Source organism: Polypterus senegalus, chromosome 12 (assembly GCF_016835505.1).
Source record: "Polypterus senegalus isolate Bchr_013 chromosome 12, ASM1683550v1, whole genome shotgun sequence".
NCBI lineage: Eukaryota > Metazoa > Chordata > Cladistia > Polypteriformes > Polypteridae > Polypterus > Polypterus senegalus.
In genome coordinates, this window is record NC_053165.1 from 48008068 (window position 1) to 48021567 (window position 13500).

The 13500-nt window shown below is 39.8% G+C and overlaps 1 protein-coding gene across 2 annotated transcripts in view; it reads right to left on the reverse strand.

Moving 5' to 3' along the window:
• The window catches only part of lhfpl4a (LHFPL tetraspan subfamily member 4a), a 428890-nt gene extending 425621 nt beyond the window's left edge, over positions 1-3269 (reverse strand). Inside the window, exon 1 of one of the 2 annotated variants that reach the window (XM_039771101.1) lies at positions 2085-3269. In XM_039771101.1, coding sequence (XP_039627035.1) covers positions 2085-2490 — 406 coding nt within the window. In that variant the 5' untranslated portion in view covers positions 2491-3269. The remainder of the gene's footprint in view (positions 1-2084) is intronic. The other variant, XM_039771100.1, reaches the window with a different exon arrangement.
• Between the last annotated feature and the right edge of the window lie 10231 nt (positions 3270-13500).

The following is a 13500-nucleotide window of genomic DNA, read 5'->3' on the forward strand; positions in this document are numbered from 1 at the left end:
GTTTTAGAATATTTACAAAAGTTAGGAATGAAGATCACACCTTTCTGCTAGTTTTTATTTTTTTTTTTTATGATCAAGTTTTTATTCAGTAAAGACAAATCGATAGGATGTATACATGATGAAAACTGCATTGTAGTAGAGCCACATAAACAGAATCATAAATGAACACAAAGACACTAAAGCAAAATATCCACACCTTCCAATAAATGAAGAAACACGTTAAAAAAATACATAGATAAAATGTTTGTATGTATTTCTTTAATTTGCTCAGGTTTGCTTTTTCAGTTTTGTGATCAGCTGCTGTCCTAGAATAATTTCTTTTGTTTATTGTGCAACTGTAAAATTATTTTTTTTTTTCTTTTCATCCCGCTGTTATTACTGTGAAAATTGTATTTAGAGATCGGTCATAAATCAATTTTTTTCAAATCTCTTCCACAAATAGGCAATCGATATGCTTTAAAATAGCACTCACTGTAAGGAAGCAATGTCTGTGGAAAACTGCAGAAAAAAATATTAATAAAGGTTTGGCTCTTTGGGGGCCGTGACGTTATCGGGTGTTAAAATATGTTCTGTGTTTTTCCTTTCATTATAACGCTGTTCTGTACAGGACATTGTTGGCTTTTTTTTTTATCAATAGAGGTCGTAGAAAGGTTCTGTAGTATTTATCGGTCATTCTTGTTTCCCTCGGCAGTCCTTGCATGTTGATGAAATTTTATGAAAAAAAAAAAAGTTTTATTTAATTATTTTTTAATCTTCTCTCTTTCTTTTGGAGTTGTTAATAAAGCGATCAGTAAGAATGCCGTGCACTCCGTAAGTTAATGCATGTACTGGCCATGTCCCATCACAGCTTGCCCAAAAAATGCCGAAGTATTTTCCTTGCTCTGCACACTCTGCGAGAGTATTGTTAAAGATGCGGGTATGGCTCACATTACTATACGTAATACTCGACACCACACACACATAAATACAGGAGACATCCATACCTGAGTCTGTTTAGAAGGAGAGACGTTTTCTTTCTTTTCATCCCCACCTTTAGATGCGCACATTGCTCAGTTTTGCCTCCCTTCTCGGCTCCATTATATTCGGGTACTTCGAGTGACACGTAATTTTAATTGTGTGCATGGTTGCATTATTTCGGTAGGTCAATTTGCAAAAGAGCAGAGGATTGTAATCTTCTGGGAGACACACGCAGACCAACGAGCAAACAGAAAGAAATTCCCACACCGCAAAAGCGGACCATTTAACAAATACCCTCAAAAGTATAAGACCTAAAAGCTGGTGTAGGTACTGATGTGTAATTAAACCCAACTATTTAACCGCGTGCTAAATGGCAAGCAGGTAATGAAGGACACAATTAAAGCAAAGGCGACCTATGTTAAAATACTATACAGTATAAAACGTTAGTACGCATTAGTGCTGAACTGACTAATCGCTTTATTGGTTCCACCCGTTTTAAGTGTTCACATAAATGCTCACAGAGGTTGTTTTCATGCATGTCACCGTATATCATTTAAACAGACCGGGTAATTCTCTACTTACCGCTCACTTTGGTTATAAATTTTGAAATCATCATCTGCATCATAAAACATCAGATTATTATTTACACCCTGTCTGTGAGTCTTCCTAGTGATTTTTGGTGCCACAAACACAAAATTAAAGTATCATATGCAATACACTGTATACATACACATACTACTGGGAACATATAAATGAGCTTTTATGGATGCGCGTGGGCACTTGCTGTTACTATATGTTGACAAAATTGGTGCTACCTATGTTAATCATCGTTAATTTGCAAAATATGTTTATAATTCTGATTAGGAATATTGATTATTAAGAATACTACTACAATAAAGAAGCAGATTGTTTCTTCTGTTGGCAATGCGATCTTGATACTCTAAAAAATGCGATAAATTAGCTGATTCGGTAAACACAAATTATTTATTAATATGACAATAAACAACAAAAAGAACTTCATGGACCGCTAAATTCAGCGACATGCCACCAGACAGTATGTCTAAAATAGAGCCCAAAATGAACAATTTGACACGATACAGAGGTGTTTCGGTACTCGGTTGCCTTACCACAGAGAAGCTGCATCCACGCACACGTCTTGTAGACTGTAGCGGTGTTGCAGAAAAAGAAGAGAGCGAAGCAGGCGATACAACCCAGGATCAGCACCATGGACAGCAGTACGAAGAACGAGGCTGCCTTGAAGGCGCTTGAAGGGATGGAGCTGAAATCCCCGAAGGTACCTTGGCAGGTGAGCTCTCTGTTTGATGTGCCGTAGCTCACGCAATAGTGAAATAAGCCGAAATACCCGGCCCGGGGGGTATTGACACTGTCCCCGATCCAGTAGGGCTGGATAAAGACCACCACGTTTATGATTGCGAAGCATATGGTAAAGATTGCCCATAGCACCCCGATTGCTCTGGAGTTTCTCATGTAGTTGTCATGGTAAAGCTTGGAGGCTTCTTGTGAAGGCAACATTTTCTTTCCCTTTTTTTTCACAACGTCGATCAATCTGTATTCAACGTAGCAGTCTTTATGTTTATTTGAAGGTCAGTGCTACTATATTTTGATTTTTCAGCCGATAAATAATATGATCCGGGCTCGGTTTTTACGTGCATAGAAACAATTGTGTCAGCCCCCGCTGCAATGAAATCAAGCAATACAATCCCATATATCTCCAATTTAACATTCAAAACGGGCTGTTCAGAACATAAGAAATCCCCCCCCGAAGACGGATTCTTTTTTTAGCACCGAGTATCTATAAATAAGCAAATTCTACCTCTCATCGGAAGGAATGCACGGAAGCAAATGCTGAGCGATGTTTTGCCGGGAACAGAAAAGCAACCCAATGCAAATCTTCCAGGAGAAAAACTGTAATCTGAAGGAAAGCACGAACATCCGTATTAAACAGCTCCCATCTCACTGACCCAAACCTTTCAGTTTTAAAAAGAGCTACAGATGTGGACTCTGTCGAGCTGCTGCTGCTAGCTGCTGCCTGGACTCCATGATTGTTGCTGCTGCTGCTCCTCCGTCTCCGCTACGCGCGTGCATGAAGATGTTAAGGGATGTTGACGGCGCGCTCACGTTCATTGCAGAAATGGCACTAAAACACTTTCACGGAGAACGTTGTGGTTATAAAGGGCCCTGATGTTCGCAGTTCTCGCATACATTCCTCATCAGACTTATTTGCAAAGATATACGCACAACTGTAGACGCACTATCAGCTCGTCTTACGCTGGTTATGTTAGAGTCTAGGCTGTGTTAACACATTTCTTCACATCTGAATAAAACAAATTATGAAGTATCATTAATCCAAAGGAGTTCGGGAGAGCGTGCGACATTGTGTATCCGCTGAAGGAAAGAGTGAAAGTTATTACCGCACTGAAAGTTCGGACAACAGGACCTTTCTGAAGCGCACAGATAGTATTAAAATAATGACAACAAAATAATCAGTGTTAACTGTAAATCTGTATATAACACCTATATGTGCTTACTGTTTTGAAACGGAGAAGTATTTACTTTATTCATCCACGTGCAGTTTAGCAATGCATACTAGTTGCAGTAATAATTGGTTCTAAAACAATTTCAATAAAGTAGGGGAACGGCGTCACTTCCTGCAATGGAACCCTGATCCCGAACATGTCCTTATGGGGTCTGCACAACCTCCCCGTGTCTGAGTATCTGGGTAGGTTTTACTCTTCAGCTTTCCTCCCTCATCCCCAAAGATGTGTTGGTTGAGTTACCTGGTGATTCTCATCAGTCGTCTGCGTGATTGAGTCTGCAGTCATGGATTGGATTAGGTGAGTCTGTTATGTTAAATTAACTTTGACAAGGTTTCGCATTGTTGGTCAAATAAATAAAGTTCAAGGACTTAATAGCTTGCAATCAATCAGTTTAGCTATGGTACCTACTTTATGTTTAGCAAATACACTTTCTGGATGTGTTTAGAGTGACTCCCCCATAGCCCAGCAGGATAAGCTCATGCACTCTTAAAAATAAAGGTCCCAAAGCGGCTCTTCAGGGCGATGCCATAGGGAAATGAATTTTGGTTGCCAAAAGAACCAACCACATGAAGGTTCTAGAAAGAACCTGTATTTATTCAGCTCCGTAACAGATACCATAAAAAACCATGAATAACTCAATTTTTCTTTTTGTAAGATCTTGATTGCTTTGTATGGATTGTAATAAAATTAATAAAAATAAAAACTAAAAAAAAATAAATAAAAACCATGAATAGATGATGACAGATTACAGGTACCTGATTTTAAAACGATTCTTACTGAATACAATGACAAAAGTTCACCTTTTCTTGATCTGTTGTATCCTGCTGGGTTGCCCACTATGCATTAAAGATTTCTGTTTTGTCTAATTACAAACATTTTCAAAGCCCAAAGAACCAATTTTATATGCAAACAACCCTTCGTGGAATGAAATGATTCTTTGTCAAGCAATAGCTCTACGCTGAGCCACACAGCAGAAAAGTGCCATTAAAGAACTGATATTTTAACAGTGTGGCTGCAGGGTCAGGCTAATGGGGCAGATCATTAGGTTACTTTTCCATGAAGAGTGAAGTGTGAGCCAAAAATAATCACAACACTCTCTTTACCCATGCATTTCACCATAATGACTGTATGAAATACTTCTTTAATCAGTTTTGTATCCCTCAGATGATACTTTCTTTACAAATGAGGCAGATATGGGACACTTTCCAGTTGTGAATAGGGAAGAAGTAAGAGGTCTGCTTTCTTGCCTCATTGCACATACTGTGTTACAGTATGCTTCAGAGCTATTGCTTCTTGAGTATAGTAGAAAGCATATATTGATTGTTCATATACAGCATAATTCCATTTATTTACTCATAACATGGGGTGTGTGTATATTAAAATAAATCCTTTGGCTCATTGTGCTTAGTGCACTTGATTCATATCAAAGTGGTGTCTAGATAAACACAATCTACAAATTCCATGTCATTTTCTAGACTGCAGGTAATGAGAAAGTAGTGACTGACTAAATCGTAGCATTTAATTTTATGGTTATTGAGCTGATAACTTGATCAGATTACAACGCTTTAGATTTAATTGGTTACATTTCTTTTGTTTTCCAAATTGAAGCAAAGGTAGGTAAAAGGACATGCTTGTGGTCGTACAGTGTTAGCTAAGGGATTGGAGCCCATAGGCCCACACTTGCTCTTCAAAGTCTTAACCACTACACAACACTGCCTCTGCTTAACTTTCTTAGCATAAACATCCATTTCCCAGTAGTTAAAAATGGTGATTTACACTTATGCATACTTTTGGAACTTGGTTTGTGCTGCAGGAAATCTAGACCTATCCCTTCCACAATGAGTGAAAAGCATGAACCGATTCTGGTTGGGACGCAAGTCCATCTCAGGGTAATAAAGCCAATTACACATCTACACTAACCAACACCAGACACTTTTATTTCACCAATCTGTCTATTAGAAGAAAACTGGAGTCGTCTGAAGAATACATTAATATTTAATGGGCCGAATGATACATGCAAAGAAGGCTGACATTATCTCCAGCACTGAAATCCATTATATAAACCTATCAACAATACAGAAATGCTACCTAAGGAAGGACATTTTTAGAACAATTCAATTGGAAGCAGATTCAGAATTATATGAATACAGCATGCACTCCTCTGACTAAAAATAGATAGATAGATAGATAGATAGATAGATAGATAGATAGATAGATAGATAGATAGATAGATAGATAGATAGATAGATAGATAAGGCTCTGCATAATTGATAGATAGATAGATAGATAGATAGATAGATAGATAGATAGATAGATAAGGCTCTGCATAATTGATAGATAGATAGATAGATAGATAGATAGATAGATAGAGAGATAGATAGATAGATAGATAGATAGATAGATAGATAGATAAGGCTCTGCATAATTGATAGATAGATAGATAGATAGATAGATAGATAGATAGATAGATAGATAGATAGATAGATAGATAGATAGATAGATAGATAGTGGCATGTATGCGTATCAGAGGGTCACCATCCGGGTTCCTTCCAGGCATGTAATACCACTGCGAGCCAAAAGAGGGCACTGCTGCTAACTGTGTCATCTTCCTTTAACTCAAAAGTGCTGATAATCTGCCCAGTGAAGGGCAACTGATTCTGCCCCTTCTGTTCCCCAGACCTTAAAAGCCCAGCTGCCTGGATGAAGACATCATTCGTTGACTGGAGAGCAGAGAAGACGGAGCTCCTGCAATCCCAGGGAAAACAATCGAAACAATCATTGATAGGCAGTGTCTCTATTTGTTATAATGCCAAAGGGCAGTATTTTTGTTTGTACTCACGCCATTGAGCACCTGCTTAATTTTTGTTTCTCAAGTAAATGGGGAAAGCCATTCTGGCACCCCAATGTTTATCTTTCTTTTTAATCATTCATTCCCTTTGACAACCCTATGTCTTTTCAGATGATATTCTGTATCCATGAAAGGCATCTTAATATAGGTGGAGTGATGGCTTTCTGGTTAAAGCTTCTGTGCTGGTAAGTGGAGGGTTGCCAGTGTCAATCCTGACAGTGTCAGAAGGAATGCTACTTCAGTGGGCCCTTGAGCAAGGCCCTTAACCTGCAGTTGCTCCAGGGCTACTGTACAAATATCTGACCTTGTGCTCCGACCCAAAGCTTCTCTATTCTTCTCTAGAGTGTAAAGTGGGTTATGTGAAAAATGATAAATTCCTAATGCAAGAAATTGTAGATGGCAAATAAAATGTATCAGTATTAATGAGACCCATTGAGGGTTTTCATTCTTGATGGGTCAGGCCTGCTGTTCTCACGTAAGCTCTCTGCCTAATAGAACTCCTCTTGCTCCACAAATCACAATATCAGATAGTTGTCTTTCAATTCTGGTTACAATCACATACTGGTGAGACCTCATCTGGAGTACTGTGTGCAGTTTTGGCCTCTAAGCCTCAAAAAAAGACCTAGCAGTGCTAAAGAAAGTCCAGAGATGTAGCAAGTAGACTGATTCCAAAACTGCAGTGGATGAGTTATGAGTAAAGACTGAATAAGTTGAACCTTTTCAGTTTAGGCAAACAGAAATTAAGAGGTGTTATAATTGAATTTTGTTTTAATTATGAAAGGAATGAGTACAGCAGATCCAGGTTATTACTTTAAAACAAGTTCGACAAGAACATGGAGACATGGTTGAAAGCCTATTAAGAGTAGATTGTACAGAAACTTTAGAATTTCTTTCTTCACACTGAGAATCATAGACACATGGAATAAGTGACCAAGTAGTTATGTAGAGAACAGGACTTTAGGGATCTTTAAAACCTGACTTGATCTTATTCTGGAGAAATTTGCAATTGACAAGCTTTGTTGGCTTGAATGGCTTGTTCTCATCTGAATATTTCTCATATTGTAAATATGCCCTTTGATATGCTGTTGCACTGCCCAGGGTATCCTTGACTTTTCCACCCAGTGCTACCAGAAAGGGCTTAAATCTCCATGATGCTGAACTGGACAAACAAGTGAATAAATGGATGTGTAAATGTATGATCTACTGCATGGGGGTCGAACTCCAGTCCTGGAGGGCCCCAGTGGCGGCAGGGTTTCATTCTAACCATCTTCTTAATTAGTGACCAGTTTTTGCTGCTAATTAACTTCTTTCATCTTAATTTTATTCAACTTGACTCAGGCCCCCTTAGTTGTTTCTTTTTCCTTAATTAGCAGCCAAACAATAATGAGACAAAAAACAAGCTGCTACATGACCAGCTCACCTGTGCCCATCACACAGTATCTGAAAATAAAGGTGAAGGTCTCAGTAAGGTTGATCTCTCAGGTCACCAAAAAATCTTGCTGGTGCTCAAAAACAAGCTTAATTAACAGAATGAATGGGATTCTCATTAAAAATCTAGTTGGAGTGAAATTGGTTGGAGTTTGAAGCCCCAGTTTAGCTGGTCATCTCATTATTGTTTGGCTGTCATTTAATGAAGAAAACAATTCAGAGCACTGAATCCTTAAAAACAGGGCTGTTAAAATGAAGGGAGAAAGAATTTAATTAGCAGTGAAAACTGGTCACTGATTCGGAAAAGGGTTAGAATGAAAACCTGCAGCCACTGCGGCCCTCCAGGACTGGAGTTCGACACCCCTGATCTACTGGAAGAGATTTAAGGCTTAAACACTCATGGAAATTCTCCACATTTGATTAACATGGAGCTATCATAATTGCATGTCCCCAGAAATCTATACATTGCACTGCTATCTTTTTTCAGATAACATGGGGTAGACTGGTTGTCGCACATGTGCGATCAGGGAACAACTTAAGGGCTTGGATAATTACATTACTCCCCCGGAACACACGAGGGCGCTAAGCAGTAATGATTTCTCCCCTCCTGTCCCCGGTGCAGAAAGGAAGATTGACATGCTCACTTCCGGGGTCATTCCACCAGGGCCTGCCTCTTCTTCCCAGAAACCTTCAAAAATGGAAATGTAGCCATCTTGGACAGACTACATGAAAAATAATAAGAAGACTCAGCAGTTAACACGCATTCATTTGCACTTTTCAATATACAGGGTTCACCTTCGCCCCAGACCCTTTATGAATGTCTGCCTTGTCTTTATACTGGTATATACAGAAAATACCAGAAAGCTTGTTTCCTGCTTTTAAGTGGACTACATGCCATTATCCACATGCTGGCCTATTACAGTAAATGTAAAAATAAAAGTCATACAAAACGCTAGAGCTTTTCAGAAATAGTGGAAACTTTCAAATAAGCAGCCAAAACCCCCCAATTCTTTACAGTGCATTAGTGCTAAACACCTATGAAATGTTAAACTTCAAGTTGCTCATTTTAACCAAAATAAGGCACTTGACATTCCCAAGAGCTTTTCTCCTGACAAAATTAGCAAATAATGGTGTTTATCACCAGAGCTGCATTCTACTAGTAAAGGCGGGGGGGAGAAAAAAAGCAATTTGCTCTACGCTGGTTTTGTCTTCTTTGTTCTCAGCTTCCGCAATGCCTTTTCAGACTACTGATGAAGCTTTCCTCTTACATTAACGCTCAATAATCTTTCCATCTCTGCTGCTCTCTTACACTCATGCATCACCTTGCCATTTGTGTACATCTTACAGCATCTACCATGCACTACAGCCATTGTCTGAATTTTTTCACATTTTTCAAAACATCAGTAATCAGAAACTCAGCAATACTTTGAATAGGTGAAATAACAGATGTCCACTGTCTTTCTCCAAATCTTGTTGATCATTCTCATGGGATTGGATCTTTCTCCTTTATGGAAGTGGATATCTGCAGCACTAAGGTGAGCGCGACATCTAGGAGGTCAGATTAACAGAAGGTATGGTGGATACTGAAAGTATTCAGACCCCTTCACATCCTGTACACTTTATTGTGCTGTAAATTTAATATTTAAGGGACATATTTACTATTTTTGACCATCCATCTAAATCCATTAACCCATAATGCCAAAATGAAGCCATGCTTTAAGAAAGGTTTGCAAATTTATTTAAAATCCAAAACTAAAATTGCTCCCTCATGTAAGAATTCAGACCCTTTATTCAAATTGTGTTCAGGTGCATCAGGTTTGCTTTAATTCTCCTGGAGATGTTTCTAGAACTTGATTGGAGTCCAAACTGAATTGACTGGATATCGTTTAGAAAGGCCTACACCTGTGTATAGAACAACCATGCCAGGATAGAAACCAAACCATGAAGGCCAAAGAATTGTTTGTAGACCCCTGTGACCTGTTTTGCTATATGGTTGCGAGACATGGATGCTATCCAGTGACGTGAGACGAAGACTGGACTCCTTTGGTACTGTGACTCTTTGGTGAATCCTTGAGTACCGCTGGTTTGACTTTGTGTCAAACAAGCAGTCACTATTGGACTCCCGATTGAGGCACATTACCTGTATTGTGAGGGAGCAGCAGTTACAGCGCTATGGCCATGTGCTGCAATTCCCAGAGCGTGATCCGGCTTGCAGGACCCGAGTGGCTGGACCTGGCCAAGGGAGCACCCACATAACACCTGGCTGCAGCAGATAGATGGTCATTTCCAGAGGGTGGGACTGAACCATGTGTCTGCCTGGGAGATCCTGAGCTATTTCGTCATGTGGTGGGAGCGGCAACATCCTGTACCATTGCATGCTCCCCAACCTGACCTGACCTGACCTGAACTTTAGATTATTGCCAGAGGATAAAACCATTTCTAAAGCTTTGAGTGATCACACGAGCCCTGCAGCCTCAATAATTCTGAGACGGAAGAAGTTTGGAACTACCAGGATGATTCCTAGAGTTAGCAATTTGGCCAAACTGAGTAACACATGTCACAAATGTGCACTTAGAGGGCAGCCAAAGGGTCCAACAGGGAATGAAAGTACAAGAAGAAAAGTTGGAAATAAGTACTAACTCCTTTTTACCTCTTCCTACAGACCAACGACAGAATAACGATCCACCTCCTACTTCCAGCCCCATTTCAAATGACCTCGTTTCCGGCACTTACAGATGATGTCACTTCCGGCTCTCCCCTGATGACCTCACTTCCAGTTCCTGCCAAAACTGTCACTTCTGTCCCTTCTGATGACCTCCCGTCCAGCTCCTCTCATCCAGATCAACTTCCTTCTGCTCCGCTATTAAAACCTAACAAATGTTTTTTCATTTGTCTCTATTTATTAAGAAAGACCGGTATCAGTCACTGTAAAAAAAACCTCACAAAGTTCCATTCCATACGAGCTAGTGTGGTTCTGAGGTGTCTCACTCAGGTCCTAATTTGGGATCCTGAGGTGGTTTGTGGTGTGGCAACACACTGTATCAGTTCATTCTCCCCACCACCCTCTCCCTCTATCTTATGGGTTTTTGAGCATAGATCGGTGGACTAATATGGAATAATTGTCCATGTAAAGTTAAATCTACAACACAATTAAAGTGTGCAGAAGGTGAAGGGGTGTGAATGCTTTCTGAGTCCACTATTTGTACATAACTGGAAAGTATGTGGTTATGTCACTTGAAAGTAGTTTGCTGCTTCCTCTCATTAGAGAGCCAGTAAGGTGAGTGAAGTGAGAAGATCTAGAAGAAGCTTGGGTTGCTGCTGGAAGAGGTGATGGTGATGCCATCAGGGGTTCTTATTACCTTGTGGTCTGTGTGTGGATCCCCATGCCCTGTGCATTGATAGGGACACTGCGCTGTAAAAATGGCAACTGAAAACCGAGATCATGACTCTCTGTGGTCATTAAAGATCTATGGTCATCCTTTAAAAAGAGTAGGATGTTTTCCAATGACCTGACTAAATTATCCAACACAGCCATTCTGGCCACCTGATCATCCCCTGTCCATCATTAGCTAGCTATCTCTTTCACCCTTTTACCACTTCATAGCTAATATGTGGTGAGAGTACTGGCACAGAGATGGCTACTATCACATCATCCAGGTGGATTTTAAACATTGGTGGTGGCTGAAGTTGTTCCCCAGGTCTGCGGTAGGAGTAATGGATGCATTCAACGTGGAGGTGGGATTACATCAGGAATAGGCTCTGAGCCCTTTCTTATTTGCAATATATGATGAACAGGTTGACAGACGAGATTAGACAGAAGTCCCCGTGGACTATGATGTTTGCTGATGACATTGAGATCTGTAGCGATAGTAGGGAGCAGGTATGAGGAATCCCTGGAGAGGTGGAGATATGCTCTAGAAAGATCAGTAGGAACAAGACAGAATACATGTGTAAATGAGAGGAAGTTCAGTGGAATAGTGATGATGCAGGGAGTAGAGTTGGTGAAGGTGGATGAGTTTAAATATTTGGGATCAACAGTACAGAGTAACGGGAATTGTGGAAGAGAGGTAAAGAGAAGAGTGATTTGTGACAGACAAGTATCAGCAAGAGTGAAAGGGAAGGTCTACCGGATGGTAGTGAGACCAGCTATGTTATATGGGTTGGAGACGGTGGCACTAACCAGAAAGCAGGAGACAGAGCTGGAGGCAGCAGAGTTAAAGATGCTAAGATTTGCTTGGGTGTGATGAGGACAGATAGGATTAGAAATGAGGACATTAGAGGGTCAGCTCAAGTTGGTCGATTGGGAGACAAAGTCAGAGAGGTGAGATGGCGTTGGTTTGGACTTGTGCAGAGGAGAGATGCTGGGTATATTGGGAGAAGGATGTTAAAGATAGAGCTGCCAGGTAAGAGGAAAAGAAAAAGACCTAAGAGAAGGTTTATGGATGTGGTGAGAGAGGACATGTAAATGGTGGGTGTGACAGAGCAAGATGAAGAGGACAGGAAGATATGGAAGAAGATGATCTGCTGTGGCAACCCCTAACAGGAGCAGCCGAAAGAAGAAGAAGATGCACTACTGTATATAAAAGAGAGGTTATTTTATCAAAGCCCAATGTTAGCCCAAAAACAACCTAAACTCCTCAAAGCAGACATTGCAGGACAGAAACCTCATACATTAGAGACATAAAATAGCACTTAGTTTTTAATGTTGATTTAACATTGAATTTAAAAGCAGAAGTAGAGACTTGCAGCATATCATTATCATCTTCGTCAGGACAAACATCTCTGGTAGAATAGGAACACACAAACGTTTCTTACCCATTACTATGTTTTTTTGTTTTTGTTTAGCTCTTTACCTGTGCCCTGGCTTGGCTTGGATTAGAAAAAGAACCAAAGGCTGAATGGTTGGACACTGTCCACCATGACAGCACTCACGTGTTAACTCATGAAGACAATTAGCAGCAATAGGGCGTGGAACCGTTCCCATTTTAATAACCTCAAAATATGATTTATATTTTCTAAATAAATGATACAACAACACATACGCCTCCATTTCCTTTTGTAATGAGATATTCTGGTCATTTCTAGGCCTGTAGCTATAATTTTATTTTTCTAATTTCACTCTGAATGTTTAGATTTGTTCTGCGGTTCATATAGTATCTCATATTCCTACTATATGCTGAAAATAATTACAAGCTCAATCTATTCGTAAAACAAGAAAATAGAGAAAAAAAAATATTAACATACAGCATTAAAGCATAAATCACAGTGACATACTAATCATTGATTGTATCTTCTGCTCACTACATTTTCCATGGGTCTTATTATTTTCGTATTTTGTACATTTGTTTTTTCACTATTACAATTTTTCTTGGTTGCTTAGATAAGATGGTCAGGCCAGCAGTGCAGGTCTTCAGGTCTACACACCATATGAGCAAAATCACGAATAAGTTTGCACGAGCGTGAAACCATTTCTTATCATGTGTACAGTACATTAGTCTCAAATGCTAATAACCTTTTACACAGCACAAGACACGGTAGTCCAATCTAATGGAAGTATCCAGTCAAGTTCATCACCATGAAATGCCTTCAGGTGCTAACAGCCAATCCCAAAGCACAGACCCAATCTGGGCCAGCCTCGTAATGAATTACCCACATCCTGCAAATCTGTCTCTAAACCAATTACCACACACTAGCACACATAAAAACGGG